At 40.0% G+C, this 13,413-nt stretch overlaps 1 protein-coding gene across 1 annotated transcript in view; it reads left to right on the top strand.

The window, feature by feature from the left end:
* Positions 1-11,290, top strand: part of clcn6 (chloride channel 6) — a 62,757-nt gene extending 51,467 nt beyond the window's left edge. The window contains exons 15-23 of the mRNA XM_061074232.1: positions 252-405; positions 1,364-1,520; positions 2,364-2,470; positions 5,602-5,788; positions 8,128-8,288; positions 8,903-9,059; positions 9,527-9,634; positions 9,768-9,893; positions 10,048-11,290. Of these exons, the coding sequence (XP_060930215.1) occupies positions 252-405; positions 1,364-1,520; positions 2,364-2,470; positions 5,602-5,788; positions 8,128-8,288; positions 8,903-9,059; positions 9,527-9,634; positions 9,768-9,893; positions 10,048-10,128 (1,238 nt within the window). The 3' untranslated portion in view covers positions 10,129-11,290. The remainder of the gene's footprint in view (positions 1-251; positions 406-1,363; positions 1,521-2,363; positions 2,471-5,601; positions 5,789-8,127; positions 8,289-8,902; positions 9,060-9,526; positions 9,635-9,767; positions 9,894-10,047) is intronic.
* Positions 11,291-13,413: the final 2,123 nt, after the last annotated feature.

Below are 13,413 nucleotides of genomic sequence, written 5' to 3'. Positions count from 1 at the left end.
CTACAAGATTGGTAAATATGCTGCTGGTAACGCTGGTTATGTAGTAAAATTTACAAACAGTTCCTTTCAAATATTTAATAAGAATGTTTGTGCCACATAACATGGTCCTATTGGAAATCCTATCCTCTGGACTATTTTAGTGCTCTCTCTCTCTTTCTCTGAGTGCAGGCTCTAAAATGTCAATAAAATGTCAGGTTTCAGGTGGTATTTTTTTTTTTACTGACTGGTCATTGCCTTCCTTTTCGCCACAGGTACCTTCAGCCCTATGACTCTGTCCGTGTTCTTTGTGCTGTACTTCCTGTTGGCCTGTTGGACCTATGGGGTGTCTGTACCCAGTGGTCTCTTTGTCCCCTCACTGCTCTGTGGGGCGGCTTTTGGACGTCTGGTTGCAAACATCCTCAAAGTGTAAGAACAATGTTCTTCCCGTGTTGTAATGACTGCCTGCTCCCCATTCCTAATATCTATAAACCATCACAAGTATCAAAACAAGTCAGAGTTATATTGGATATAGGAATTTATCTCACAGCCCCTGCTCCCTTTTAGTTATGCGCACAGAGAAGAGTAAATATACTTTCAATTCATTATGAAACTCATAGGTCAGAGGTTAGCTGAATGACCTCCAAATGTGGTCTGAGTGATCAGATCTCAGGACACATTTGGGTGTGTTCACATGTACTTATTGCTGTCCACCTGTGATTGGACCGCTAAGGATGGATGTTAACACCAGGTGATATTTACATCACAGGGGACTATCTAGTCGGATAAAATCTTGGATAAAAGTTTGCTTAACTTTGACCAAAATACTTATTCTTGATCTGGACTAAAACTACACTAAAATATCAAGTGTTTTCATCAACTAGGATCAATCTAGGGAGCGGCTGTGGCTGAGGGGGTAGAGCAGTTGTCCTACAACCAAAAGGCTGGCGGCTCGATCCCAGCCCATGCCAAAGTGATGCTGAAACCCCCCCCCCCCCCCAAAAAAAAATGTCCCCTTATGGATGCTAATTGTAAGTTACTTTTGATAAATGCATCAGCTAAACATGTAATATAATGTAACTAAAACTATACGAAAACATGTTTATTTGACTTAAAAATCCCAAGTAAATTCAAACAGTGTGGTTTACTGAATCTAACTTACAAAAACATCTCCAGACTAATACATAACTAATAAACTCTTAATGCAGCGTCATCATGATGGAAAATATTTTTTATGACAAAGATTATTATTATATCTTAGTGATGGTATGCTTTTTAATTCTATCTCACTTTCTTTCACTTCCTTTGCTGTTACCATTACATCACACTTTGATTTTCCACCTAATGGACTGATGCTGGTTCTTATTGTGTGTTTGTGCTGTGGTAGGAAACTAGGAATGGACATCTATTCAGGGACCTTTGCTCTAATTGGAGCCGCTGCTTTTCTCGGAGGCGTGGTCAGAATGACCATCAGTCTGACTGTCATCCTCATTGAATCCACCAATGAAATCACATACGGGCTGCCTATCATGATCACTCTAATGGTACTGTCATACTCTGTATTTTAACAATTTCTGGAATCAGCCACTCTGTCTGTGGAGATTCACAGTCATCCAGGTCATGGTATATCCAAGTGCTAAAAACATGTCAGCTGGACTTTATGGAGTTTCTTGAAGACTTTTTACCTCATCAAAGACAATTCTTCAGTTCCCTTCTGACCTGCGGAGCTGGCTTTCCTGTGCGATACGTGAAGGGTTCACAACGTTGTTCCGTGGATCCTAACCAGTGGGTCCAGCCTCTCCGGTAACCTCAACGACTCCTAACAACCCTCCAAAAGAAATACTTTGGACTCAAAGCAGCCAGTAAGAACTGAAGAAGCCGCTTGGTTGAGAGGTGAAACATCTTCAAGAAACTCAAGAATTTCAGTTGTCCTGTTTTTTGGCTCTTTGATACAGCCACTAAACATTTTTTAATGAACAAGGTTTCAAGCACCAAGCAGTTGAGAGTATCATTCATTCATTTAAAACGTATGTTATATTTTGAGTTACAATCCTTTGATGGTGTCAGATGAAATCAACAAAGGTCGTACTCCAGCTTGACACTGCAGTAGCCTATTGATAAATGGAGGAATCTGTCTGTGTTTTGATATTCTCAACAACTATTCAGTCGATTGACTTCCCACTTTGGCAAGTATTTAGCGAAAAACCTGAGGAAGTTCAGTATTACCCAAATTTTTGGGATGAGTGGTTGTCAAAATAATAGACAGACAGATTACTCCATTTATAAACAAAAAAGGGTACTGGACTAGCATAAAATGGTGTGTATAATATATTTATGTATATATTCTGTTTGGCTCATGTGGTAAATGGTGTTTTGCTGATAATCAGGTTGCCAAATGGACTGGAGATTTCTTCAACAAGGGCATCTATGATATCCACATTCAACTAAGAGGAGTGCCACTGCTGGAGTGGGAGACTGAGGTTGAGATGGACAAGTAAGAATTACTGTTAAATATGCAAAGCCAAGTTTTGTGTTTTTCAGGGACACAGATATTTTGTGATTTATCCTTTTCTAGTTTGGTATTTTGGAACAGACCACTGCTATCTTGATGCCAAGAATGATTGTGTGTCAAAGTGGGCGGCAGTGGCATAGGATTTTAAGCGGTCGTCCTATCACCAGAAGGCCAGGGGTTATATCTCATTCTTCCCTATTCTGCATACCGAGGTGTCCTTGGGCAAGAAACTGAACTATTTATTCTCAAATAATGACTTTTTTACTAGCCACTACACAACTGCAAGCAATTAATACTTGTTGCTCCTCTACTCTGGTCTTAACAGCCAACTGGAGGAAGCTGCTATCTAGTCTACTGTCCCATCTTTGGTCTCTAAACAGAGTTTGAAATCAATTAAAGGGATAGTTCACTGAAAAAGGAAAATTCACTCATCTACTCACCAATATGCCGATGGGGGGGTGGAGTCCACAAAACACTCTTGGAGTTTCTGGGTTAAACAGTGATGCAGCCAAATCCAATTGAAGTAAGTGCGCACACATCCCTCAAGCGTGTCTGCCTCTATGCTCTTGACCAAGGGGCAAGTGACAACATCAGAGATACTCAGCAGCAACTGCAGCTATGCAGCATTGCTACTTGAAGTAGTGATGCTACCGGAACTAGCGATTACATCGCATGCACCCCAGTGTTAATTTTGTTGACGTAATCTATGCCGAACATTTTTCGTTAACAACCTTTTTCCCATGACCAAGACATGACGAAAACGGATCTTTGAAAATAAAAACTATGACTAAATCTATTTTATCTTTCGTCGACGAGGCCAGACCAGACGAAAATGTTGGTGGTTGACTAAGTCACAATCATTTTTAAAACATCAGCGGGCGAGTGTGTGTGCTCCTACATAGCGCACCGGTCCCGGGGCTCCGCCCCCTGCCCTCGCTCAGACATACAGTGAGATCAGAGCTCCTTCACGTAAAGCAGCTGGTCACTGACTCACCGGCTGCTTCTTAACAATGTAAACAGTGAAAACACAAGAGTTGCTCTGGTCTCAGCTGCTCAGAGATCAGCGCTGCAGCTTTTTGATTAGAGTAGAAGCTGCAGTTGGTTTCTACCGAGCTTCAGTTTCTGTGTCCGCCTCCAGTCTGACCTGCTCTCACTTTTTGTTTTCACATTTCGCCAACTAAAATATATCTTTTTAAGCTATTAGGCTGCAGCTATATGTTTGATTTATTTCAAAATAGGGCACTTCTTATTTCATACATTTCCCACAAATATGGGGAGGACTCAAATAGCCCTAGATAGTTCTGGGTTTAATTTATTTCAAAGTAGGCCTACACTTGCCTGTGTATTTTCTTCTCCTCTTCATAAGAGTTTGGTGTTTTCCTTTGTTGTAACAGGTAAAAATAGCAATATAATGTGTTGGGGCCGATTGCAGACAATGGGTCGTAAACGAGGCCTGCATGGCATTCTAAAGCCAGCCTGGAGTTTTTCCCTGAGTGGGGGAGCATTCCCCCACTATCCCAGAAGGCCCAGGAGGACCCCCATGGTGTTTCTGCTTTTTTCCCTGCACTGAAGATTCAACCAGACCTTCAGGTCTCTCCAGATGATCCAGTTGCTAAAGGAGGCAACAACTCAGACGTTTGTTTCATTTTTCTTTTGTTTTATTTTAAAGTTCACGCTTTTATTTTGATAAGACTATTTTGTATTTTACCTTGACAAGGCCGCGCCAAAGGAAGTTTCACTCGCAGGCCGAGCTCACAGATACTTTACCGATCAAAAGATCGGTAAAGTATTTGTGCATATGTATGTGAATACAGCTGGATTATGATAGCCCTTCATTGTTCATTATACAATCATTAATATTAAATATTGAGACTATTAATTGAACTTTTCCAAACTGAGACTGATCTTTATTGTCGTTATATAATTTCATAAATGCAACAAACTATAGTTGAGAAAAGTATAACTTTATATAAATCTTTATTAGCTTTGTGTTCAAATATGTTTTGCGGCTCCAGACAAATTTTATTTGGGGGAAGAGGGGGCAAAATGGCTCTTTTTATAGTAAAGATTGCTGACCCCTGCTATAGACCTATGCTAGGAGGGATATCTAATGGACAACCTGAGTACTGCAAGCTAGACTATTATGCAGTTGTAAACACAGCACAGGGGGTCCCTGGGTCTGAGAAGGGAAGAAAAGGAGTCTAATGTGGCTATAAAATGTAGACTAAAATGTAATTAGTTTTCGTCGACTAAAACTAGACTAAAATGTTCTGAGTTTGTCTACGAAAACTAGACTAAAACTAAGTAGTGTAAAATAAATAAATGTGAATAAAACTAATGTGCACTAAATCAAACATTGCTGCCAAAATTGGGCGAGAGCATAGAGGTGTAGGTGTGTGCGTGCATACAAACGTGAACAAGGCTCCAGAGGAGGATATCAGCAGACAATTAGGCTAAAAACATGGTATAAATGATGCCATTTCGAGTCGAATTTGCATGTTGGGGCTTACCGACACTTGGATGACACCACAGGAGCAGTATGGAGTGATTTTATGATTTTTTACATTTGAAAACGTGGTCACCAGTTACTTCAATTGTGTTGGATTTGGCTGCAACCCTGTTTACTCCTGAATACCATAAATAGATAATGAGTGAATTTTCTATTTTTCGGTGAACTAGCCCTTTAAATCTTTGTCAGGACAGTCCTCTCTTGGTGTGCCTAACTAAAAGTGTCCGGTTAGAGAGGCATCCTCCTTTTAACAAGGCTGACCAAACCAACAGTTTAATTAGAAAGAAAGTAGTAATGAGTCTGTGATGTTCAACATGATGTGACAAAGTAGAATCGTATATGTTTAAAGAGATTTTTGTCCATATTAACATATTTGTGGATCATACACAATACAGATATTGTTTAATGTGGAAGTTACTGCAGTATGCAAAAGAATTAAACAGATTCGCAGTCTGTCAGTACCTATCTTTCACTCTTTGGGTTCTAACAGTTTTCTACATTTTATTGTAGATATCAATTTTTACACAGCCATTCTGGGTGAATTCTAACATCACTGCTTATCTTTTGTCTTCATGTTATCTGTGTACAACATAATTTTTCCAAGACTGACAGCTAGTGATATCATGGAGCCCAACTTGACTTATCTGTACCCCCACACCCGAGTCCAGTCTCTTGTCAGCATACTCCGTACCACTATCTACCATGCCTTCCCAGTGGTCACTGAAAACCGGCAGAATGAGCGGGAATTTGTGAAGGGCAACATCCTGGTCAGCAACAACATTCGCTTCAAGGTATGTACCACTCAACAATTAAGCTGTCAAGGTCCAGCTTCCTACCCAGACGGAGTTGGAAAGAGTGGGGGGGGGGGGTTGAGTATCTACATTTCAGGTTAAGAAACATATCTAACGATGGTGTAGTGTAGGTTTTCTAAATGGAAAAAATCAAAGAGTTGGGCGCCAGACAGGGCTTCTTCACCTGTCAAAAATGTTATCTCCAGGTAAGAAAGTTAACCCGGATAGCTTATTTACCTAACTACAAAAGGCATCAAAGAAAAATAAATCACAAACAATCAAGTCGGTTAATCAATATATTTTCAATTGAATTATTCAATCAAGTTAACGATCAAATCAAATAGGTATGATTGATAAACAAATAACTCATATTGACCAAAATATCCAGTAATCAATGGCAAACAACTTAATTTCCAAATAAGAACAATCAACCCTCCATTAAATAAACATATTAAAGAATCTTCCATTAAGAGTTCTTGATGAGTATAGTTCGAGTTCAGATTAAGTGTGAAGGGGGAGTGTGTTCAGGAAAAAAAACTATGTATATAATATGCCGTGTGTGTGTGTGTGTGTGTGTGTGTGTGTGTGTGTGTGTGTGTGCGTGTGCGTGCGTGTGTCCAATGAAAGATAAAGCTAGGGAAATGTGTGGTTTTTTTGTTGGTCCTTCAATCTCCAGGTAGATTGAAGAACAGGGGTGAATTTTCTAGAGGCAAATTGAACTCGGTGAAGCCAGGAGAGTTTTCATAGGGAGACAGCTTGTTTGGTTGATCCATTAAAGGGGAAATCATAATCCAAACCGAGCAGGTTAGATTGGATTTTAAAATCCCCTTCAGGCTTTTTTGCCTCATGGTTCAGGATAATTGAGAAATAAATCCAGCCAGTTCTTAGATCAACTTTACAGAAACTAGTTCAACTTTTTTGTGATCTCCTTCATACAGTTACTCTCACTTTACATTCTGCCACTCCATGCTGCCTTTGTTTGTTTTTCCCTCTCCTCTCTGGCTAAAAGGTGTGTCCAAATTATCATCTCCCTCCTTTTCCGTTTGAGGAGTAAAGGGCCATTCTGTCTTCGTAGTTTTCTCCTTTTCTGCTACAATGATGCCAATAATGTACAATGTGCTAGTAAGGCATGAGGATTTCCTGTTCCTGAATGCATACATTATTTCTACCTTCTATCAAGATTTATGCCTCTGCTCTTTTCTTCAATCATGTTTCTCCTTGTGTTATTCCACCTTTTACTTTCCTTGTTTCCTTCCTCTTTACTGTCAAAAGCACTGAATTTTCAAAAAATTTTTGCAATAGGGCTTCCCCACAACTATTTTCCAACTCGTCTGGTAGTTGTCAGAGGAAGCCATTAGTCAAGTAGACATTGCACATTTATGATATTGTAATGCTGAGACAGACCAGCCGAAGGAAGGAGTTTAGGCAGTTTAGAACTCACTCTTTGAATAAGATGCATCAAACAGTACACACAATTTGAATTTGTGTTTGGTTTATTAGCTCTATAGTTTTAGGGGGGTGGTCCAAGGGCAATTTCATGAAATGTGCAAATAAATAACCAGTGCTGAGTTACATGCCGTCATCATGTGTCTGCGTCTTCCAGGTCATCTTATCTTGTCCTGTTCGTGGAGGTTGAATAAGGCACTGGGAATTTTATGTTTTACTTTTCACATGTGTAGTGAAAGTTTGGTTTGGTTACATGAATTAAACAGAACACATAGAACCTGGAAATTACAGAGACTACAATGTTGGTTTGGTTATTCATGGGATTTGTATATGTACATACGTCTACATTTTCTCATCTACAAGGTGAAAAAATTGAATGAAATCCTTTGAAATATATGTATTTGTATCGTAAAATAGCTGAAAAGGCTTGAGGTTGATGCTGCCAAGAGGGTTTAACCAGTTACAAATCCAAGAGGTCCCCTTTCTTTTAATGCCTCCATGTTGGCAGCAGCTTTGACTGTTTTCTGGTTTTCCATCCGTCAAAGGTTTCGAGCTATAAATTAAAAATTGTAAATGTTACTAAATTTAACACAAATGTCTAATCGGATAAAGCGATGGAACTTTATAACCATACGGTAAAATGTCAAGTTCACTGATATCTTTATGTTCTGAAGAGACATAATTTTTCAACACCATGATTCAAGAAGCAAAAGTTAAAATAGTTCCTGCAACTTGACTGGTTAGCAGTGGTATAAAACTTTATAAGATTACTGTGGCTGTTTCTTACGGAATAGTGGATGTAGGTCTAAGAACTGATCCTGGAATCAACCTCAAGTTATGTGTGCACCACCGCAGCAAGCCTTTATATCAGTGTTAACCTCTGTCACATGCAGAAGTCCAGTGTCATGTCCCGTGCGGGGGAACAGCGGCGACGCTGCCAGTCAATGAAGTCATACCCATCCAGCGAGCTTAGGAATGTTTGTGATGAACAGAATGCTGTGGTAGAGCCTGCAGAGGAGGGAGAGGACCTGCTGCAGCCGATGTTAGAGAGGAGGTAGGACACAAACAGGTTCACAAGTACACAGCTCCATCCATACACATAGAAAGTTACCTGAACATGTAAGTGAAATCCAGATGGAGTTTATGGATTGTTAAACTGTTGATATAACATGGACAATTTAAAGTACTCTATTGAAAACAAAGCAAACAAAGAAATAATCTACTGCATTTCCTTTTTACGTATGCATTTACTGATTATGATGGAAGTTTTCTGGAAGCTGGGGAAAATAGAACTAAGTCAGCAGCTGATATCTGATGCAGAAGGGTTTAAGACTTAATGCATCAAGGAGACCAGAAGGTGAAATATACAACACCAACAGACTAACATGAGCAATTTTGACCCCCAAGTCTGAAGATGTCTCCCACAGATGTCTCTTGGAGTTGGTGCCTCTCTGTATGTACAACTGAATTTAACAGATTTACTGTAAGAGGATGGTCAAACATTCTCTAATACTGAGTAGCTGAAACCTCTACCTCCCATTCTACTCTTACACACTCCAGGAACCAAAAGTTGTATTTAGATAGGTCTATTGGGATAATATGGTTCTATAAGCTCTTTAATATATATGAAACTCCTCTAATTATTGTACTGTTACCGTCAACATACAGGCATGCTCCCTACCCCAACTTGTACCCAGATCAGTCTCCCAGTGAAGAGTGGACCATGGAGGAGCGCTTCAGACCACTCACCTTCCACGGCCTCATCCTGCGCTCGCAGTTAGTCAACTTGCTCATCAGAGGGGTTTGCTATGCTGAGAACCAATCTGTAAGTCACCCACACACAGGACACTACATTGAATTACACTAATTTTGTGGAGACTTAAGTTGCTGTTATGCTTGATGGGTTGGTCAGCATAAATGAGCCTTTCACATGTCTGTGTCTGCATTTCTGTTTGCTGATATGCGCCACTATAAAACCTGTATTTTACAAAGAAAACTATGCAGAAAATATGTGCATAACTGTTTACATTTTACATATACAAGTTTATGGTTAAACTTCAAAACATCAAGCCCTAATTACATGTATTTCTCATAAAGTTTTGATAACAACATCTTAAGGATCAGAGTTTTTTAATTGTTTACTCCTGGCATATCTATTTGGATCTAGTGTGTAGTAAGCTAGATCTGTATTTTTAGGGCTCAAAGTCCTGCCACATAATATATCTGGAAACGTTCATTCATGATAACATTTTACAAATCCAGTTGAATGTCTCTTCATACCCTCCATCACAGAGTGCCACTCAGCCCAGGTTGTCATATTCAGAAATGACTGAAGATTACCCACGTTTCCCTGACATCCATGATTTGGACCTAACGCTGCTCAACCCCCGCATGATAGTGGTACGACAGATTTAAATGCTGAATTACAAAACTACTTTTCTGGATGAAGAAACTTTAAATGCTACATTTTTCAATATTTAATAGTAATTCTGAGTTGATAAAGGCTGAAAAAAACTGTTTCCTGCGTTTCCAGGATGTCACCCCCTACATGAACCCTTGTCCCTACATAGTGTCACCCAACACCCGCATCTCCCAGGTATTCAACCTGTTCAGGACCATGGGCCTGCGACACTTACCAGTTGTTAATGCTGTTGGAGAAGTAAGTAGTCATTGAACAAAGGTTTTAGGGTTGCTCCATTATGTAATTTAATCCAGTGTGTCATGGGGTTTACACTACATACATCTTTTACTTGCACTTGCAGATAATGCTGTCTCTGATAAAACTGTTGTTTGTTGTCTTTGATCTCTTTCAGATTGTTGGAATAATCACAAGACATAATTTAACCCACGAGTTCCTTGCGGCAAAACTTCGACAGCACTATATCACTTTTTAACCTGACTCAGATTATCCTACTGCTCTTCCCAAACTCTATTGAGCCTAGTTCTCAGCTTTTGTCTCTGTCCATTCTTTAAAACATTTAGACATTCCCAAACACATGCAAGGCATTTACACCCAGTTTACCACCATACACACATTATTTTTAGTGCAGTGGAGAACACTGTTCTCCTGTAAATGAAGCTGCACAGTTGTTTTTCTCTTAAGATTTACCTTTTTTATAGCTGAGGCATTGTCAGTCTTCAAGGACCCTAGTCTCACATCCACTGGCTTCAGTAATGGGACTGGGCCCAAACATTTTATAACCATAATCCCATAATCTGGATCCTGAATAACAACCACTATCATAGAAGGACAGATGTGATGCACGTAACTACAAAAATAAGACCTGACAATAATATCTGATTGAATATAGGTTTCCAGATCAAACTTGAGGGCAATAAGAAAAATGGTCTGTGATTTAGATCTGGTGTTGAGAAAATTCACACTGACACAACAAACTACCAAATGTAATATTACAGTTTCATTTACTATCTTCAGAATTTTTGATTGTTGTTTGTACCTTTACTTTTGATTAAGTACCTGGAATATATGCCCTAAAAGCAGGCCAACATTGCCTCAGAGCCTGCAACTAAACTTAACTGTCATAACATTCCAAGTAGGACATTCAGTAACATGTTTAACCACTTCAGCATTTGATAAATTACAATTGTTTTGCAATTATGACATGTAGTAATATTTGCAATGTCATTGCGTCAATTTAATATGGTGTCATGACTAAGAAGAGGACTGTCAGCACTGTATAGGACAGTCTTAGATTAGGATTTTGGTTTGGTATGTAATGGGAAATTTATAGGACAGGATCTTTGGAGGATAAACTGCAAAATACTGTTCTTTTTAAATGTTTTTGTTAAAACTCTGCTACAAAATTTTCATCAATTTTGTATCTTTTTGGCCCATATTCCTAGTACATTATGTTATTGTTATTCTTAAAATAACTAAAATATAACTTATGAGAAAGGAAAGGAAAAGGAATCAGAGTTGTACTTTGTATTGATTGTCCACTGTATGTCAGGTTGTTTGAATATAGCATCAATGATGGCACATATCTATGATATGATGGCACATATCTAAATTAAACATCCCATCTTTGAGCCTTATATATGTTATTCAAGAGAGTATTTTTTAAATATTTGTATTATTTGCTGTTTGTGCTGTTTATGATTCAGTGTTGAAGAGTTGCATTGTTACTTTTATGGTCTAAGCATTGAATTAGAATTATCTTGACATCACAGAAATTCTGCAGCAATTAAATAAAATTCTGTCATTGTATGTGATTTGTAGATTTATGGAAAAATAATCATAAACTACCTGCAAAATTATTCAATTCAAGAAAAATGTTTGCATAGTGCCTAATCACAAAATATATATTATCTCAAGGCACTTAATACATTAAGGTGGAAATAAGAATTTTAAATTATAGAGAAACCCAACAGTTCCCACAACGTGCGGCACTGACGTCTGTGGCAAGAAAAAACTCCCTTATAAACTGGAAGAAACCTTTGGCAGAACCAGACTTTATGGGGGCCACCCTTGACCGGTTCAGGTAAGTGTAGAATAATGGGGTCTCTTCCCAGACCAGAAATAAACTCAGTTTCAGAATGACTACACTTAGATGGAACATTTTAACTAAAAGCTGCATTGGTAAAACTATGGAACAAGTGACACATTTAATATGTAAAACCAATGTGTAAAACTTAACAATGGGTGACTATTTTTGTGACTATTCTCCTCTTCAACATGTGTTTAAAAAGTGTTATCTTTTGCAGTACAGACCAAATATTCTGTGTCTGTTCCCCTCTTCAACATTTATGAAAATTATAATATGCACTGAAACTTTTCAGTCTTTTTTTAAGATGAAAATTAGAACAATATTAAGGTATTTTAAACGTGCTGACGTCGGCCTTGGTGTGCAGCGTGCTCAGGAGCAACACGTTCCTGTTTTTCTTTGGGATGTAAGACACCAGAGTGGCGGTTGGATAACACCTCTCTGACCCTGAGCAGCCCGGGAGCTCGGGCTTGTTCTTCCGGACTGTGCCGACCATGGTGATCTTCCTCTCCAGCAGCTGCCATGCGAGTTCATGGGAGGTAAAGTAATTGTCGCATGTGACGTTACGACCGTGTAGTCCCTGCGTTACATCAAGCACTACCCGCAACCCCAAGTTCCATTCTGGGCGTCCGTTGCCCGGCTTTCCGGTGTACACTTGCATCTTCCAAGCGTAGCTGGATTTTGCATCGCAGGTCACCCACGACTTGATCCTGTATTTCGCCGGCTTGCTGGGCATGTACTGACGGAAAGGCCACCGCCCTATGGAGATTGAGAAGAAGAGGAGAGGAGAGCAGGACGAGGATTAGCAGCCGCTATGTACCTGACATAATAATACTATTAATAATATAATATAAAGACTAACCTCTGAACGGAACTGAACGTTGCTCATCCACGATCACTTATGGCCCCGGGCTGTAGAGACACAATAGCCGCGCCATCCACGTGTCCCAGACTTCTCGCACCGCCGCCAATTTGTCCGTGGCTCTTCTCCAGCACATCGTCTCGCAGACGTCGAAGCACAGCAGTCTGGAGTACGTGTGGAATAGTTTTAGGGGCAACGCGCCAACGTGATATCGTGGTATGGTCAGGGAGCGTGGCACACGGTGAATGGGACACTGGCGGCTCTTTATACCCCTCTTGATTACAATTGGAATCAGCCGTGGGTCTGATTAACCCCACATTGCAGCACCCCAGCGCCTAATTGGCCCCCCCAGAAGAATCGAGAATGACAATCCATTTGTCTCAACTACACCCAGGAGAATTGGATAATAACAATCCTTACCCTAACCCTCTACCTGAACAGCCAGGGCTTGCGGATGATCACACGCATGCACACAGACACACACACAGACGCACTCTGGGTCAATTCGACCCAAGAACAACACAAGGGTTAAACTCACTAATGAGATAGGTGGGCAATATGCATGGAGCAGAGCATTTCCATTCTCGGCTTTATTTTGGAGACGGCAACTCTGAGATCATTCTCCACGTTTAGCTGTGATCTGTATTTATTCTTTAAGTATGTCAGGGCTGAGAAAGTCTCTTCGCACAAGTCCGCCAACCTTGTTAACCAGTCAGGGTTGGTGAGGTGGTCAGCGAGCTGGGATCTATGCTCTATCAGAAATAGGCGCACCTCGTCCGGCAGTTCATACTGGCGGCTCAGCACATTTCCCC

Source organism: Limanda limanda, chromosome 7 (assembly GCF_963576545.1).
Source record: "Limanda limanda chromosome 7, fLimLim1.1, whole genome shotgun sequence".
Taxonomy (NCBI): Eukaryota; Metazoa; Chordata; class Actinopteri; order Pleuronectiformes; family Pleuronectidae; genus Limanda; species Limanda limanda.
Note: the sequence above shows the minus strand (reverse complement) of the source record. Positions and strands in the feature narration are given on the sequence as shown.